The sequence below is a fragment of the Mus caroli genome, unplaced genomic scaffold (genome assembly GCF_978045245.1).
Source record: "Mus caroli unplaced genomic scaffold, Mus_caroli_1 scaffold_11, whole genome shotgun sequence".
Classification (NCBI taxonomy): domain Eukaryota; kingdom Metazoa; phylum Chordata; class Mammalia; order Rodentia; family Muridae; genus Mus; species Mus caroli.
Window position 1 is genome coordinate 1,156,467 of NW_028227266.1, and position 18,014 is coordinate 1,174,480.

Consider the following 18,014-nt stretch of genomic DNA (forward strand, 5'->3'; position numbering starts at 1 on the left):
TCACTTTATTCATTGAGCCAAGGCATCTCAATCCAAACCAGAGTCTTGCTAGTCAATTTTCTCTGGGGAATATCCTATCTCTCTTCCTTCTGGAAAAGCTGAGGTTTCAGGTTAGAACGGTTCTGGAAATCTAAGTCCTAAGGACTCATCTAGCTCTGAAAATCCACTTCTGATTTTCCTTAAAATTCTGTGAAAAAAAAGATGAATCCATACAGTGTTGGATTTATGATGTTAGATTATGATGACTTTAGGGACTCATAAGCAGGGCTCTGAAGGGCAGAGCTTCCCTCAGTGGGAAGAGGTCAGAGGTTAGATGAAAACACATTCATGGGCAAATGCTGGATCTGTCTTGCCACTGTGGCAAAGTTTAGAAACGTTGACTGTGATTGAAAGGGTACTGACTTGGCAAGATCATACACATTGAAAAAGCATGAGGGGTGAGAAAGGCAGAGAGCTAGAAACAACATCCCTGCCCATAGTTTTCTGGGGTGCTGCATATTTGTTCATGTATGAGGGCTAGCAAATGTTTGTAAATTTGATGAGATGGGCTGAAATGAGGGACATTCTTCAAACCCAGCAAGCTAATAAATACAACAGTCATGGACATTCTAAGTCCCCAAATCTTTCAACTGTAGAGTCTGCAGTTGACTGAGTCTACAGAGTCTATCAGGCATGGGAAATAGATATGCCCAATGTAATAAGTAAAGATCACATAAAAGTCATTTTTCAAATTAGACACATCAGATCTGCTTGTTTCATTGTTATTGTGTAACAATGCCTGAGAATCTATCTGATTTAGAGCATCAGTGTCTCAGTTCAAACAATTCTTGTCATTTTAATGATACTATTCTCCTTCCTCACATATGAAGAATTTCATATATTTGCCCTTAATAGAAAATGTATATCATGCATTTTAGTGGATGCTCTGTTGCTTTCTTTCTGTAAGTGATGTGGGCAGTAGGGCCCATGTTATGGGGATATCTTCTTCTACTTCACTTATTTTTCCACCGTGCTGATGGCTGAAGTAGGCAGATGATTCAATTTGTGTTCAAGTGAAATCAGTGTGTCTGGTAAGATATGCAATGTAAAAGTGTTTGAACATCATGGCTTCACGAGTGACATGTAGAATGCTTTAGAAACAGCATCATGGTCGTGCTTCACAAGTGTACAGGACCCCAAGTGTAGCAAGTTTCATAATGGAGTGAAGCAAAGGCAAATACATATAAAATTTCCCCCATACATGGCCTATATTGTTTTTGCAGCTGGTAATAGCAGCTCTTTCTTGTGGAGTGCTGCGTGTGGGTCACTCACTGCCTGAGGTGGCTAAGTGGAGCTGACAGATGAGCCATTACTGTGTACCTTTAAGAAAGCATTTCTGAAAAGTACAAAAATGCCCTTCACATCCTATTTTTCTGCTCATTAGGCAAATGGTTTATTTAAACCAGGTCACCATGAATGGGTATGGAGGGAGCCAAACAGAGTGGAAATGAGTGGTTTGTATGTTTGTTTGTTTTAAAATGAGAAAATCCAAATGTACACATTCCTGAAATTCCTAAAAGTGTTCTGCTGGGAAAATTACTCTGTTGTCCTATTAGCTTTTGGAGTTTTCTACAAGAAGAAATACCCATACTTATGAAAATCTATTGTAAAACTGAAGATGAGCAAGAGAGAAAAAAAGAGAAGCTTGATGGGGCTTGTACAGGAAGAGTATGGAAGCAGCTTTCTATGTTCCCTCTTATCTACTTCACCGGTTTTCAGATTTGAATAGGAAAACAAAGCTTTGTAAAAGATTAAGGAGTCAGTCCTTGCATTGTGTGGTCTGCTAAAGAGCTTTATGGTGAGTTATTGATTGTTTGATTTTTAAAAGGTATCAACAGGATATGTCTTTACCCAAGGTTGGGTGATGGACCTGCACATATTGTCATTGAATGAGCATGATCCATCACTTCTCAGTGAAAGGTGAGTGACTGCATTCTATTGTGATGCAGATTAGTTTCCAGGCAAAAATCAGGAAGCTTACCTCTTCAGTAAGTTAAGAGAATGCTTGGATGAATAACTTTATCTGTATGATATTGCTAATAAAGTCTCCTGTCAGGAAAATACTTAGAAATTCAGAAAAAAATTACAAATATTTTTGGAACATTTGAAGTTTTAAGTAATACTGTGGGTAATGATCAACAATAAGCACAACAATGCTCATTGTTTTCTTTGTTTTAAGCTTTGAGTGATTTGTTCTTTCAAATGTATGTAAATATCTGTAATATCATACAACCAAAATGAAAATAAAAATGCTCTTCTTAAAAGGCACATCAGTGAATTTGGGTAAATTTAAAGTTGGCACACATTTGGTTTGTTTATTTTCAAGCTAGTGAGAAAATTACATATTTAACTCTCTCAGATACTATTTAAAAATATGAAAGTTATTATTGCTCTCAAATAAAAAGCTTAGAAAATAGTGGAACATCTCTCACATTCCAAATAATTTACCACCTGCTGTCTCAAACACTTGATATTAAATACAAAATATATTCATTTCTACTACTTTGATATCTATGAAAATGTCACTTTAGCTACCCTTTGATATTTTGTCCCTAATTAGAAAAATGATCTTGCAATACCTGTGTGTACTAATTGCTAAGTAAGTATTGTAGACCTAAGAAGAAACAAATTAGCAGGGGATTCACAGAAAAGAAGGGAGTATTTGAGGTAGGAGAGGACAAATAGGAAGGGGATTTGGAGAGATATGGGGAGGACAGTAGGGGAAAGAGATGGATGGATGGATAAAGACAAAGTATAATAACTCATATGAACAAAAATATTCCACAGCCAAACCAGTTACTTTTTAAACTTAAACAAGCAAAAATAAAACCCAATCTTAAAAAGGTTAAAAACAATTTAACTCCCAAATGGAACACCTGAAAAAGTAAAACCCAACAGACAAACAAAACCAGTGTTTCAGTGATAGAGAGAAGGAACCTCATCCACACATGTGACACAGTAGTGTCACTTTGAAACATCTTACTTCGAAACAAAAGTCACCAAATATAAATCCCATACAACCTAGCAAGGTCCCCAGAGTCATCATTGCAGAGTTTCCCAAACAACTGTTAAGGAGGTCCTTTGCTTGTCAATAGGATTTTGTAAGAAAGAAAACATACAGACTAATTCAGTTGAGAAAACAGCATAGTCTGCCACCGAGGTTTTCGGGGTCGAATTCAGCAAGTTAAATGTCTTTAACAGAAATGATTCCTTCCTTTTTTATATTCTTGGCCTCAAAATACTGAGCTTGCCTAAAGTAGAACCATCAGAGAATGAGTAACACAGGGCTGTGGGGTAAAACAAAACCATCAGAGAATGAGTAACACAGGAGTGTGGGGTAAAACAAAACCATCAGAGAATGAGTAACACAGGGGTGTGGCGTAAATCACGTTTTATATAACATTACCTTAGTTATCTTTTTACTGCTATTTTTTTAGAAAGGTTTCCTTTTGTTGTGAAACAGTTTTGGCAAGTTAGAATTATGATTATAAAAACCTGAGAGGACACACTGAGTAGTAAACTCAGCTGTTGTCAATGCTTCATTTAATCTATTCTAGTTTAGGTCATAATATTACCGTTACAAACGTTGTCCAGAATTATGAAGGTGCTGTTATTTTTCCTGTGACTTACTCTGAAGAATTCTTTTGTTGATCCCGAATCAAGTGTTCCATAGGCAATTTCTGTTTGTTTGGCCAGGTCTTCTGCACTTTCTATGGGGGAGACCATTCTCTCCACTGTCAGGAATGCAGCCAGATTAGCAGTGTAGGATGAGATAATGATGAGTGTGAAGAACCACCAGACGCCTCCAACAATCCGACCTGACAGGGATCTAAGTATGGAGAAAATCACACAGTTTTCCCCTTTCAAACCCAAATATTGTGCTATTTTCTGTTAGTCTATTTAATAATGATGTCCTTTACATTATAACTAAAATGCAAGTGTCACTGAAGACATGACAAATTGAATTTATTATTTTATTGGCAGAAATGTGGAATTTTCCTCTCTGGCAGATATCAAAGGGAATGTAGTCCTTAGTGCCCAGAGACTGAGCCCATCTGAGCTCTCCTGGATGCCAGGTAAGCCAGATTCAGTCCTGAGTGACCTACCTTTGAGCTGAGCAAATGTCCTATTTTATGTTGAAATAACAATGTCTACTAAGAATGTGCACATGAGTAATAACTCACAGAAGGAAAGTTAAAATGATATAAATTTTAAAAATGCAGGAAAGAATGCTCATCCAGAATTTTACACATTCTTACCAGCAAGGCATGAGCTCTCTTACTGTGTAGTCCAGGCTAGCCTGAATCTATATAACAAAGTTTTCTTATACTTGGTCAATTCTCATACCTCAGCCTCCTGAGTGCTGGTACTATTGGTAGGCAAATCACTATTCATGCCAAATAGTTTTAAATTTTGAAATTACATTGTTTTATTTATGTATTGTCATGTGCTCATGTACACTATGTTATACATAAGAGGCCAGAGGAAAACTTGAGGGAGTTATTTATCTTCATCTACCAGGTGATTTACAGCTATTGAACTTAGATCCTTGGGTTTGGTGGTAAGCACCTTTACTCTCTGAGAAATCTCCGTAGTCCTAAACACTTTTTGTTCTGTATAAAGAGTCACTTAGAATTTTCTATGCCCCAAACTTCATTGCTAATGTAAATCGGATAGTTTGCAATTTGAAGCTTGGTATCTGCTACATTTTAACTTAATATTGACTTAATCTTCATTTAAAAAAAATTGGTCTGCTCTGATTCTTCCTACTTGACTCTGAGTGCTATGTTATTGAAATTTTAAGCAGATTTTTGCCATTTTCTGGGTTGTCTGAATTTCTGGTGCATTGGGTCCAAAAGGCCTTCTTTTGGGAACAGATATGTTCACACACACACACACACACACACACACACACACACACACACACATACCCCTAAACATATATATGTTCAAATATATATAACATCCAATATTTTGCATTGTATACATTTAGTTGCTCCAAGGGCGAAATGAAGCATCTTTCATGTAATGATCTAGAGTTTTGGTGATGTAATAACTGAGTGGCACCAAAGGAAATCATAATCACAGCTCCTCTTGTAGAAACAGAGCTATTAAATTAGCATGGAGTTTACATGGTCAGAACTTTCTATTATGCTCAGTTTCTGTACATCTCTTTGTGAAAAACCATACACATCTATTACAAACCATACAGATTCATGTTTTTAGAATCCCCACAGCAAAGATTTGCCTCAAGTTTCTTTTTTTTTTTTTTTTGGCTTTTCGAGACAGGGTTTCTCTGTGTAGTCGTGGCTGTCCTGGAACTCACTCTGTAGCCCAGGCTGGCCTCGAACTCAGAAATCCGCCTGCCTCTGCCTCCCGAGTGCTGGGATTAAAGGCGTGCGCCACCACGCCCGGCTTTGCCTCAAGTTTCTTGTGTTAAATTCAACACAAATTTTGATGACAGATCATAGTAACAGACAAAGCAACAATTTTTGGAGAGGATATACCATGAAAGTGGGTGTTATTCTATAGTTTTGTTAACACTTGTCAAGTCATTGGATGAAATCATACTACAAAATAATTCTGGGGAGTGGCAGTGGATTGCATAATGACTTTTCTGTTGAGGAGGTTACTTTCTGTGTTGCATCCATCTTTTGTGGTAGCTTAGAAAAAAATTAGTGATATATTACTTAGGATGATATGAGAATTGAAAATTTTCCTGCATTTTAGAAAATGTTTCGACTCCAGGAAAGGAAGATACAGAAAGAGATTGTGGAGAAAAGTCAGAATTTCTGAGACCAAGTGAAGTTTTGATACTAACCTGGGTGAAATGTCACATCCTTGTTGCATAAAGGCACCCAGGGAAAACCAGAGGCTGTTAAAGATGCCAAACTCATTGGGAGGTTGGTCACTGGGTCCTTCTTTTCCATCCTCAGGCTCTTCTGTGTGCCACTCATATGGGCTAAACCTACTGACTAGGAACAAGACCACGCTGACACCAATGTATGCAAACACTATGCACATCCAAATCTCATAGGCCAGAGGGTCCAAGAAGGAAAACACTCCTGGTTTAGATTTCTGAGGTTTTTTGATCATGATAGAGATGCCTAAACTCATAAAAGGCTTAGAAAAGTCGATGACCTCCTCTCGAACCAAGGTGATTGTCAGAGGTGCAATAGCAATCTCTGCTTTCTACAAGAGAAAAGACACATGGAAATACACAAGTTAGTGGATTTCATGATGCAGTGAGTAGTAGAGTGGTCAGCAAAGTATCAGTCATGTATTTTTTTTTTAATCACTGGGAGTGCCAACAGTGATTAATTCCAATTACAAACTAATAAAACATGTAGTGGTTTTGTTTCATGAGATACTACTTAAATTGCACAGAACTATTCTAATTGTCAAGGTTTTTTATTTTGTTTTGTTTTTTCCTGGTTGGTTGGTTTAGTTTTGTTGTTTTGTTTTGTTATTATTGTTGTTGTTTTGTTTCATTTTTTTGAGACAGACAGAATTCCTCTGTAGTTTAGGCTGGTATTGGACTCATGATCTTCATCTTTTCCAAGTTTACAGATACTGCCTGATGATCAGTGTTTACCTGATCAAATAACCCTTGTTCTTTGGACAACATATTGCAAGTAAGTTCACACACAAAAATCTGAAAATTGGCATTTGGTTCATATGATATACACATATTGATTTTCTTTTTACAATATTCTTTTAAAATAAGATTTTAGAATACAGAAGCTTTAATTAATTCTTAGATATAAAGATCACAAGTCACCCTTTTCAGAGTTTGGTGACCCTGAGTATTTTTATTTTATTTTTCTGCAGCTCTAAAATGGGGCTGTTTTTGTCTATTTACTTTAATGTGTGACTAAAATTATATACTAAATCCTTAACAGGTCTTTGATAAGCATGTGCTAGCAGACTCTTTATCTGATGATCAAATATTTTAAATGGCCAATTCCCTTGCTCCCTGTCTTGAGAGAACTGAGACATAGTGAGTTTTTGACACTGTGGTAACTCATAGACACAAGTCTGGAAAAATCTACAACAGAATTATATAAACTGTTCCATAAAGAATAATCCATGTTCGGAATGACAAATTATAATAAAGATTTGTTGAATTTAAAAGGAAAATAGTTCTCATCAAAATACAATCAAGCACATTGTGATTTAAACACACATAATTTTCCTGAGAGGCTCTCACTTTTAAATGATTTGTTTATTTTGATGTATGTGCATGTGCACACAGGGACCATTTCCCACAGAGACCTGGGTGGCTGTTGGTTTGGAGTTCCAGAGCCTGAAAAGTGGTGCTGGGAACTCACCTCTGGCATTTCACTTCTGCCTAAGCATCAAGTCCCTTAAGTACTGACACTTCTTACTTTTATTTTTTAGTTTTATCTACAGACAATCTTAAACTCACTGACACATAGCTTCAGGCTCCTAGTTGGGTATAAGGATGCCAGCTCAATACAAAGAGTAAAGATTTGTGTGGATCTTGTGTTCTAATGCTTAGAAGATTGTGTGTGCTTTGTCTCATTACCATTCATTGATACATAGAATAGAGTGTTTGAGAGGCTTATTTTGGAAGCCATATAAGATTTTTATTCTTAAACAGCATTTGAGTGACAGTAAGAAAATACTTCTTCACTTCATCACAGGCAATTCTGGTGTTCAGTGAGCCATAAAGTGCCCTTCACGCCTTTTGATCAAACAAATACAGATACACACACAAACTCACAGAGAGATATAAAGAAGAGAGAAAAAAGGATTGAAGGCAGTACCTTAAGAGTATAAAGCAGGTCCGGTGTGTATATAAGGTCTTTATGTAAGTGAAACAAGATGATCAATGCTTAACAATTACAGTAAACATTTGCAAAGAGCAAACAAAAGATAATGAGCCCATTGTTTGTCTTTTTGCTGTTGAACAGATTTTGTCGATAAGAAAATGACCCTGTTTTGCTTCAAACCCTGAAGACTTGGCATTTGTTTATGTGTTAAGAATAAGAAAGAGAAAAAAGTCTATGCTCGAGAACCAAGTATGGACTTTGTATGATCTACAGTAAAAGGTAGCCATCTAAGAGACATGAAGACAGTTAAGTGAGGACAAGGTGCACAAATTAACTGACAGAGATTGGTGTCTTCAAATACTTGCAGATCTGCTGGAGGGGGGGGGGACCAGCATGTTGTCACTAAGGACCTCTGTGGCACCTCCTTGCTCTCTAAGCATAGCTTCAGAACTTTCTGTTACTCTGATGTGTTTTGCTGATCTCTCTCTCTCTCTCTCTCTCTCTCTCTATATATATATATATATATATATATATATATATATATAATCTTTCTTAAACTCATATATATAAAATCTTTCTTAAAGATTAAGAAAGATTTTATATATACATATATATATATATATATATATATATATATATATATATAGAGAGAGAGAGAGAGAGAGAGAGAGATCTGGTAGTGGTGTGTGTGTGTGTGTGTGCTCTCACATAATTTTTTGAAAATTAAACAATTTCTACCAAATAAAATATGGTCACAACACTTGTGCAGGAATGATATAGAAACAATAAGAGCTCTAGAGGAAAGATATGTGAGAGATAGTCCAGAATATTCACAGGTAGTATGCTGGTTTGAATATGTTTAGCCCAGGGAGTGGCACTATTTGGAGGTGTGTCACTGTGGGTGTGGGTTTTAAGGCCCTCATCTAAACTGTCTGGAAGCCAGTCTTCTCCTGTTTGCCTTCTGAACAAGATGTTGAACTGTTAGCTCCTCCTGTGCCATGCCTGTCTTGATTCTGTGTTGCTTCTGCCTTGGTGATAATGAACTGAAACTCTGAGTCTGTAAGCCAGCTCAAAATAATTACTGACCTTATAAAAGTTGCCTTGGTCATGGTGTCTATTCACAGCAGTGAGACTCTAAGACAGAAGTTGGTACGAGTAGTTGGATATTGTTGTAATAGGCCTGACCATGCTTTTGTTTGGAAGGAGGTGAATTTTGGGACTTTGGATTTGGAATGCAGTGAAATGCTTTAGGTGAGGCTTAATGGGCCATTCTAGTAGGGATATGAAAGACTTTGTTGCTGAGGATGATCTGAGCTGTGCAGACCTGGCCCAAGAGCTTCAGTGGAAGAAAATTTCAGTATATGGTGTAGAGACTGTTTTTGTAAAAAATTTTGGTGAAGGGTGTGGCTGCTTTTTGCCATTGTCTGAAGAGTCTGTCTGAGGCCAAAGAGAGGAGATTTAGATTAACTGCTGTGAGAAAGGAAGTCTCAAAAAAGCTTGGTATAAATTGTGTTGTGTGTTTACTAAAGTTCACTGTTGTGAAGAGTGTTTTAATGAAAATGAGCAAGCTTAGAAAGGAAAAATATAAAATATGGTTCAAGTAGTAAAGGGGCATCTGGAAGTGAAATTGAGTTGAAACCCATGTTCAGGGATATTAAATGAAATTAAGGGAGTGGTGACCTTGGGGCAAGATCCCACCCAGCAAAGCTTGAGCCCTGGTGTGGTGGTACACACCTTTAATCCAAGGTAATAATGCTAATAAGAGCCCTGAGTTCAAGGACATCCAGGGACAGAGCAAGTTCTCAGTGAAGAAAACCTGGGATTAAATGTGGTGGTAGACACATTTAATCCCAGAATTCAGGAGACAGACCACAAAGATCTCTGAGTTCAAGGTCAATCTACAGACCAAATTCTAGGACAGCAAATCTTAGGCAGTGACAGAGTTGGAAAACAAAAAGCTGGTAATAGAATTAAGTGGGGCCATGCTCTAGCCCAAGCAAGCAATAGAACTTGGCAGCTTTGGCCATGTGACACTGGCTTTAGAATCAAGAATATAAGAAATTACTGGGACAATTGATGCTGGTTAGCTGGAGTTTAGAAATTAGTGCTATTTAAGAAGAGGCCAGCATGACTGAGGTAATATCACAAAGAGGCTGTGTTTCAGAGATAGCCAAGGTTGTACCTCACCTTGGTACTTGGTAATATGTAAGAATCTCCCAGGTTGTACTGCTTTTGAATGTATGAAGGGGTCATGAAGAACAGCTGAGGCTTGGCACTGTGAAAGGCTAGGAAAGGCTATTGGTGAAGGTGCAGCCTCAGTTGCAGTTGATGGCTCAGGATTGGAGGGGCCATACAAAAATGCTGAGGTTTTGCATCATGAAGAGAGCAAATGAGAGGCTATTGGTGAAGCCTAGTTGCAGAAGAAGACCCCATCATATTGGAGATGTCAGTACCATGGGATGCCCACAAAGAACAGCAGCAGCAGTGGAGCAGAGTTAAACAGATCCTAGAGTTCTATAGAGGCCAGAAGTGATGCAAGCCCTTTGGAGAAGTCCAGAAGATCTTGTATAGATCCCAGACACTGAAATAAGAAACTGTGAAGTTGAAGTTGACTTGGAGACTCGTATGTTAAAGATGCAAGAGCTGTGGGATACCTGCCTAGGAAAGCTACTAACAAAGTGTGGAACCAGCCCAGGAGAAAGAAGTTTGTTTCAGTTAGCAAAGATGACAAAGTTCTCAGAGATCTGAAGACCACTTTGACATCAGACATGGAAATGCAGAGTTTGGAGCTTGTGCAGCTGGTTTTCTGTCTTTCTTTGAGGATTACAGTTAAGTGATTGAATAAACCTCAGAAGAGACTTTGAACTTTGGAACTTTTAATATTGTTGAGACTGCTATAGACTATGGGGACTTCTGAAATTAGACTACTTGTAATTTGCATTATGTTATGTTTACCTATGGCCCCCATTGACTTATATGTTTGAAAAAACCTATGGGAGCCAAGGAGTGGAATGTGGTGGTTTGAATATATTTGGCTCATGGAGTGACACTATTTGGAGATGTGGGCTTGTTGGAGTAGGTGTGTCACTGTGAGTGTGGGCTTAAGATCCTTGTCATAGCTGTCTGGAAGCCAGTCTTCTCCTGTTTGTGCCTACCTGGGTGCTGTGATGCTCCTCCTTCATGATAATAGACTGAACCTCTGAACCTGTAAGCCAGCCTCAATTAGATGTTTACCTTATAAGAGTTGCCTTGGTCATGGTGTTTGTTCACAGCAGTGGGACTCTAAGACAGACAGTCTAACCATTTATAGCTAAGTAGTGATGCACTTAGAATCTGAACTGCTCCAAATATGAAAGTTTAAGTCTTCTAAGCTCATATATTTTGGGTAAAGGAATTCAGCTTGTATTTCTAACAATTTGGGTCATGGCCTTTTTATGAAATACATTTATGGTAGTAGAAATTAAAAACAGAGTGTTAGGCACACTTTTTTCTTCAGAACTTAAAATCCATTACAACATTGTCAATGAACCCCTTGTTAAAATATTTTTTTGTTTTTTTTTTAATTTAAAACTAATTAATTTTTTTAATCTTTATTTTCCCTTCATCTAGAGTCATTGAATCACTCAGTGGGTGTTTCGTCCCATGGTTATTAAACTGGTTGCTTTACATTGTGAATCATTTTCCTGTCTCTGCTGAAGTTTTAGCAACTGTACTGTACTCTGTGGAAAATGTTTCTTCTGTTATAGTTTAAAAATTTAGATGTAGTCAAATCTCTTCCCTCAGAGCTCAGGAAACCCTGTGGAGGAGAAGATCAAAAGAGTGTATGAGCCAGTCAGAGGGCATGGAAGACACCAGAAGAATAAGGCCCTCTTAATCATCTGAACAAAGCTTCTATGAACTCAGAGATCAAGGCAGCCAACACAGGGTCTCCAAGACTTTTTACTAGGCCCTTTGTGTATATATCATAGCTTATAGATTATAACTTATAGCTTATAACTTATAGCTTAGCATTTTTATGCGACTCCTGAGTGTGAGAAATACTGGGCCCCTCAACTCTTTGTGTCCTCTCATGGAATCTTTTCTTTCTGTTGCTTTTTCTCATACAATCTTAATGCTATAATTTTTTAAACGTATTTTATTTTGTCATATTTAAAAAAATAAGTGAAGAAAGAAATAAATGAAACCTAAGGATAAAGATGAACAACTTTCATTTATGCATGCTGAGAGAGGGGGAATCAGTTTTCTTCAATAGAGTGACACTGAGTATATCAACCATTGGAGAACAGGTCTTATGTTCAAGAGTAGTTGACCACCTGTCTTGTTTGTTTGTTTGTTGTTGCTCTTGTTCTCTCTCTCTCTCTCTCTCTCTCTCTCTCTCTCTCTCTGTGTTTGTCATGGGTGCAATGTTATTTAGTTTCAGTTTGGGATGTTTTTTGTTTTGTTTTGTTTTGTTTTGGGGGCATTTTATTTTGTTTTCTTTGTTTTGAAGAGTTTGTTTTATTGGATTTTTGTTAATTTTTTGAGAAAGAACTCAAAGTTGGGTAGGTGACGAAGGGAAGACTGTGATTAAAAATACATTTAAATTTGAAAATTGTTTAAGTAATAAGAAATAATTAAAAAAGAAAGAAAAAAAAACAAGATGCAGAATTTGGAAACTATTCCATTGAAGTTCTAGTCAGGAAAGTGATTTGTTCTGTGGACTTTGCCTGTATCTTGAATCTCTCAACTTTTTTTCCTAGAGAACGATATATCTCTGTGTAATTCCGTATTTCAAAGGGATTTGTGGAGGATTAATTAGAAAGAGTGAGCTTTGAAAGTGAACTCTGTGAACTACAAATTAGCTTTTAGAAAACTTCATTAATACAGTATAGGCACTTATTGCTTTTGATTGTTCCTGAATGAACTAATCTTACTATGCATTCCAAGTTTAGAATCTGAACTCTGAACATGTCAGGGTTTGATAACTTGCAGTTTTTGACACAAGAGTGTCTGCGAAAAAGAGAGTGACCTTGATCATATTCATCCAAGCAGAACTTCCATGCTGTGTTATGTTGGCTTGCCCTTGGCTATCAGTATGTGCATTCCATAGCCAGTGTGTTTGCTCAGGGGAAGGGTACAGCATGCTGTGTGAGAGGCAGACTTTGTTTTTCATTTTTATTTTTTTTTTTTATTTGTTTTCGAGACAGGGTTTCTCTGTGTAGCCCTGGCTGTTCTGTAACTCACTCTGTAGACTAGGCTGGCCTCCAACTCAGAAATCCGCCTGCCTCTGCCTCCCAAGTGCTGGGATTAAAGGCGTGCACCACCGCCTGGCTGAGAGGCCAACTTTGGAAAACAGTCTAGCTTTTGTATTTTGTTATATATGTTAGAGAAGGAGGGAGGGAGGGAGGAAGAGAGAGAGAGAGAGAGAGAGAGAGAGAGAGAGAGAGAGAGAGAGAGAGAGAGAGAGAGAGAGAGAATTATCTAAAGTGTACATTTATTGTGGCTTTAAAAATCTAAGAAAAATAATACTGAAGAATATTTCATACCGTGGGAGACTATGTTAATCAGAAATAGTTAAAAGACATTTATGAGAAAGTTTGATGACCAGGATGGACACAATTAATTAAAGCAGTGACTAACTCTATGCTGTTGGAGAAAATCTGGGCAGTAACAGCTGCTTGAGGATCTTTGCAGCATCTGTGGTCTACCAGGTTTAAGTCATACTAATGACACATTCTAAAGACCTTCATAGTAACCAAATATTCTAAACACAGTCATAATAACGAAACATTCTAAAGACATTCATAGTAACGAAACAGTCAATGTTGATTTGTTTTCATTCATGGCTCTTTGCTATGAATAAGACACTGTATTCTAAATTTTATCTTTTTTTTTTTTTTTCTAAAAAAATCATTCTAGGTTTCCAGAATCCAGTTCTGTTATTTGGAATTTACATTTCTAATGAAATAAAGAAGTGTTCAAATATCATGAATACATTTTTGAAACATTGTTATAAACTAGAAAAGAACACTCATGCCCAAGGGAAAAGAAGCTTCATGCTTATACAAATAAATATCTCATAAATCAGTTTGCTTACCCCATACACAAGCTCTCCTACCATCCCATTCCAAATTTTGGTGTCCGCATCCCTTGCTCCGTATTTTCCATCAGGGACAATGGCAATTTTATATTTGATACCGATATGTTTCGCAATTTCAGATGCCAAGTCTACACAGTAGCCTTCATACTTGTCATTTCCTTCAAACATTTCATGATTTTTCTTGTACATAACGTAGGGGGATTCCTACAATGAGAGAAGCAAAACTGTAAAGAAGAAATTACCAAATATTTGGAAAATCTTTCTGTAATGTTATAGCTTTAGAAGTTTTGGCAAAAGATGGTATTTATTCCTGTTATGCATATGACTTTGTGTGGCTAGAAATTATTAATGAGATTGGATCAAACTGGTTTACATTAGATAATAAAAGTAAAATTTTAAAATTTGAGTTATTGCTATATACCTAGTACTGTGATTTTGAAACAAAAACATCTATCAGTAATTTTCTAGAGAATCATATTTAATCATATTTAGCCTTGAAACTGACATTTCAAAATTATTTTCCAAAATTTTAATGAAACTAAAAATTTAGTGGCCACCATAGTGTATTAAAAACTTATTCACAGTCATATGATTTTATACTCTTTTTTTCCTTTTCATTTTCAAGTGTGTTAAGTAAGGTGCTTTACTCAGAGAAGGCATTTGTTTCATAGTTCTTAAAAGAAAAAATAATAGCCTGAAGACACAAATCATTAATTACTTGTGTTAAAATCATTTTGCTTCTGCTGTCTCATATTTTGGCTTTAAATATGACATGCCCCATGAATTGTACATTTATTATGAGATAGGTCTCCAGTGGAAGCTATTTTCCTATACATGTAAGAAACATTCACTTTGGTATTTGTTTAGTTTTCTACAAAAATGAATCATAGATTATGAGACAGACAGAAGTATTGAAAGGATTCTTATTATATATATATATATATATATATATATATATATATAATAGCTTCCCGGTGTTGAAAGAGTGCTAAACTTTTTTTGTTGAACACACACACACACACACACACACACACAGAAACACATACACACTCTCAAATACACACTTAAATAACAGTATTTTAAGGCTTTAACTTGAGCAGCAATTTAGTTAGCCCCACAATGATTGATCTATTACCACCTACTTGTAAGCAGTAAGACAAGTTTGATAGGTCTGTAGTTCTCAATATAGAGGGCACTCCTGGCCACACTACAATGTTTCATCTTCAGAAAAAACCATACTGGCCACAACATGGTTGATCTAATGTACTCATATCTTATGTAAATTATACTCTAATCTTAATTTAGGATTGTCCTAAGACTTTTTTTTTCCAGAAAAAAATTACAGTTAAAGAATTTAAACTTGTGTTTGGAGCTCTATAGTAGAAGACAGATTGATCCTTGGGGTGCACAATGGGCCCACGATAACTCTGACTTTATTCTAATAATTTTGTAAACATAGAAATCATTTTAAAAGCTTAAGAAATGTGTAAATTGCTTCAGATTATGTTTTCTCATGGAGGTGCTTCAAATGATTTTACAGTAGAAGACAAATCAAGATGAGTCAGTATACTATTTTTTTTATTATTATTCTACCTTTGATTGTCATAGCCAAGTGACCCAGATCACTTTTTGGCAGTGGAAACCTACTGAACACTAGAATGACTTAAGAAATAAATTTTGCCATGTGTAGAGTCAAGATAACTGTCTCTTCTTTTATGAAGATTATCTATTATCCTTCAGAAAGAGTTCTGTATGAAAGTTTAACATGGTTTTCAAACTATGAATGTGATCATATAGCTTCATGAGCTGCAAAGGGATGACTTTCAAAACTATAAAATACTAGAATCTATTAAGAACACTTTTTCATCTTTTTAGAGTGGCCTAATTAAATTACAGAAAACAGCAAAAGTCACAGTTGCAAAGCAGAGTGTAAAACATTTTCATTGTACAGTTAGAGTATTCAAGTAAAATAAGCTAGATTAGTATTCTTATTTGGTACTAAGGTTGAGGGTTAAGTTTAAAGTGTCTTGAGTATTTAAATTCAGGAATTTTACCCTACAATTTTGCACATTACTGCATTAATTTTGTGTGAGTTTCTTTGGCTTGCCCATAATCTACTCAGTTCTTCTAATTTGGGAATCATTTGCTTAATGAAAAGCTGTAAGTTCATTATTTGATCCAGCATTTACAAAGTACCTGCTTTGTGTCAGGAAATTTACTTGAAGATAGGCATAAAAAAGAAACAAAACTTGTCAGTTGTCTCCTTGTAAAGGAATACTAGTGGGACCAACAACACCATATTTATTGTAAAAAGTAATTTCTCTTCCCAGCTTTGTGCTTCCTTTGTGCCAGGTGCAATATAATGACTTCTTGAGTTGTATAATTTCATTTACATTTTTAATTGTATCTTGAAGTAAGCATGTGTCATATTATAGACAAGAAAGCTGAGAATCCTGTAGGTTGACTGAATTGGTCAGTGTCACTTTGTTAACAAATGACAGAGGAGGAAGTTGGGCTTTTATTTTTGAACATGTCAAAACTCTTATAGTTGTTATATCCATTAAGAGTCTTAAAACTAATTGGGATTTCATATAATTTTACAAGCAAAGGAGCAAAATAAAAGATTTATATCTTTGACCACCAGCTAATGAAACTTTTACAAGACTTTAAGTTAAAAAGATAGATAAAATGTTTTCTCTTCTACCATGGTGTCTGACACACAGTAGACTCACAGTGATTGCAATGATATCCTGATAAGCACTATCTGACTAGGACCATTACCTTTAAATAGTAATGTTAGAATATAATTCAGATCTTCAAAATGACCTCTAGCAATCAGGTTAGCTGTCTGAAGCAGGCATAGTTATGTGAGAGTGAAATATTTATATAGCATCCTCTTTCATTTTTTTCCTCATTTTTCTTCTGGTCAGATGGTACCCTCAAGTTTTGATTTTCCTGTGAAACATGCCAACTAAGGGTGGGAAAATGTTCACCTTATTGAAGATTGTGTTCAACAATTACTCAGATGACCTTCAGGCTCAGCGAATAGCAAAAGAAGAGCAAAGGGGCCGGGAGAGCAGAGGCAGAGGAAGGCTGGGGAATTTCTTTTTCTTCTTTTTAACCCTCTAGCAGATTATTGAGTGTTTCCTTTGCTTTTCGTTCATGTCAAGTCCATGAGAGTCACAAATCATTGGTTCTCAGCCTCTTTGGCCTTATCTTCCATCTAACAAATTATCTGCAGGTAGCTCTTAAAACTTTGTACACTGTGGAGATTTTAATACTAAGTTTTAGGGTTACTATGAGTGAATAAAATACCAAATCCCCTTGATGCAATAAAAAATAGACCGATGAGGTTATTGTGGAACAACTGATGAGGAATTTGTGAACTGTTTTTGCAAAGTAGCTATGCAGAATCCTCTGTGTTGACCTGTGATTAACAATGGGGACATCAGAGGAGAAAGATATAACTCCTTACTTATTTATCATTAACTACTGTACTCTGCAGGATGGTAATGCCAAGGAAGTGATATTGCTTGCACTACTTCTTAGCAGCAATGCATTTACTAAGATAATTCTTGTGATGTATGCTGTTCTGAACCTTCTGGTTCACTTCAGGAAAAAAAAAAATCACAGTCTGAAGTTGTAGCACTAGGCCCTGCTCATAAAAATGTTGCCATAAATGAATTAAAATGATTTTGAATCTTAAATTAAATTGAACTTAACATAATCAATAGAATACATTTTTCCCACTGAAGGGTTGTTTTTGTATCATTTGAATTCAGCAAAGTCAAAACTGTTGGAACAATGTATTAAGCACAAAAACTGCCAGTTTGTAAATATCAACATTATAACCATTATAAATAAGATTGAAAATGGAAAAAATAGTAAAATTGGAATATTTCACATGTTTCCTGTGTGGATACTTGCTTCTTTCCAAAAAATTTTAATGGAGCTTGATAACATAGTCCCGTGAGAATATTTATAAAAAGTGGAAATGAACGTTTTATTATTCAATTTAGGAATAAATGAATTAGTTGGACTTTGGTGGCACATGCCTCTAATCTCAGCACCCAGGAGGCAAGCAGAGGTTGGTAGGTCTT

At 36.2% G+C, this 18,014-nt stretch overlaps 1 protein-coding gene across 5 annotated transcripts in view; it reads right to left on the bottom strand.

Annotated features, from left to right (window-relative positions):
• Gria4 (glutamate ionotropic receptor AMPA type subunit 4) overlaps positions 1–18,014 on the bottom strand; it is a 392,371-nt gene that overhangs the window by 39,799 nt on the left and 334,558 nt on the right. For all 5 annotated transcript variants that reach the window (XM_021173095.3, XM_021173096.3, XM_029481411.2 and 2 more), the window contains exons 11-13: positions 13,912–14,118; positions 5,861–6,231; positions 3,670–3,868 (exon numbers count right to left, since the gene is read on the bottom strand). In XM_021173095.3, coding sequence (XP_021028754.1) covers positions 3,670–3,868; positions 5,861–6,231; positions 13,912–14,118 — 777 coding nt within the window. The remainder of the gene's footprint in view (positions 1–3,669; positions 3,869–5,860; positions 6,232–13,911; positions 14,119–18,014) is intronic.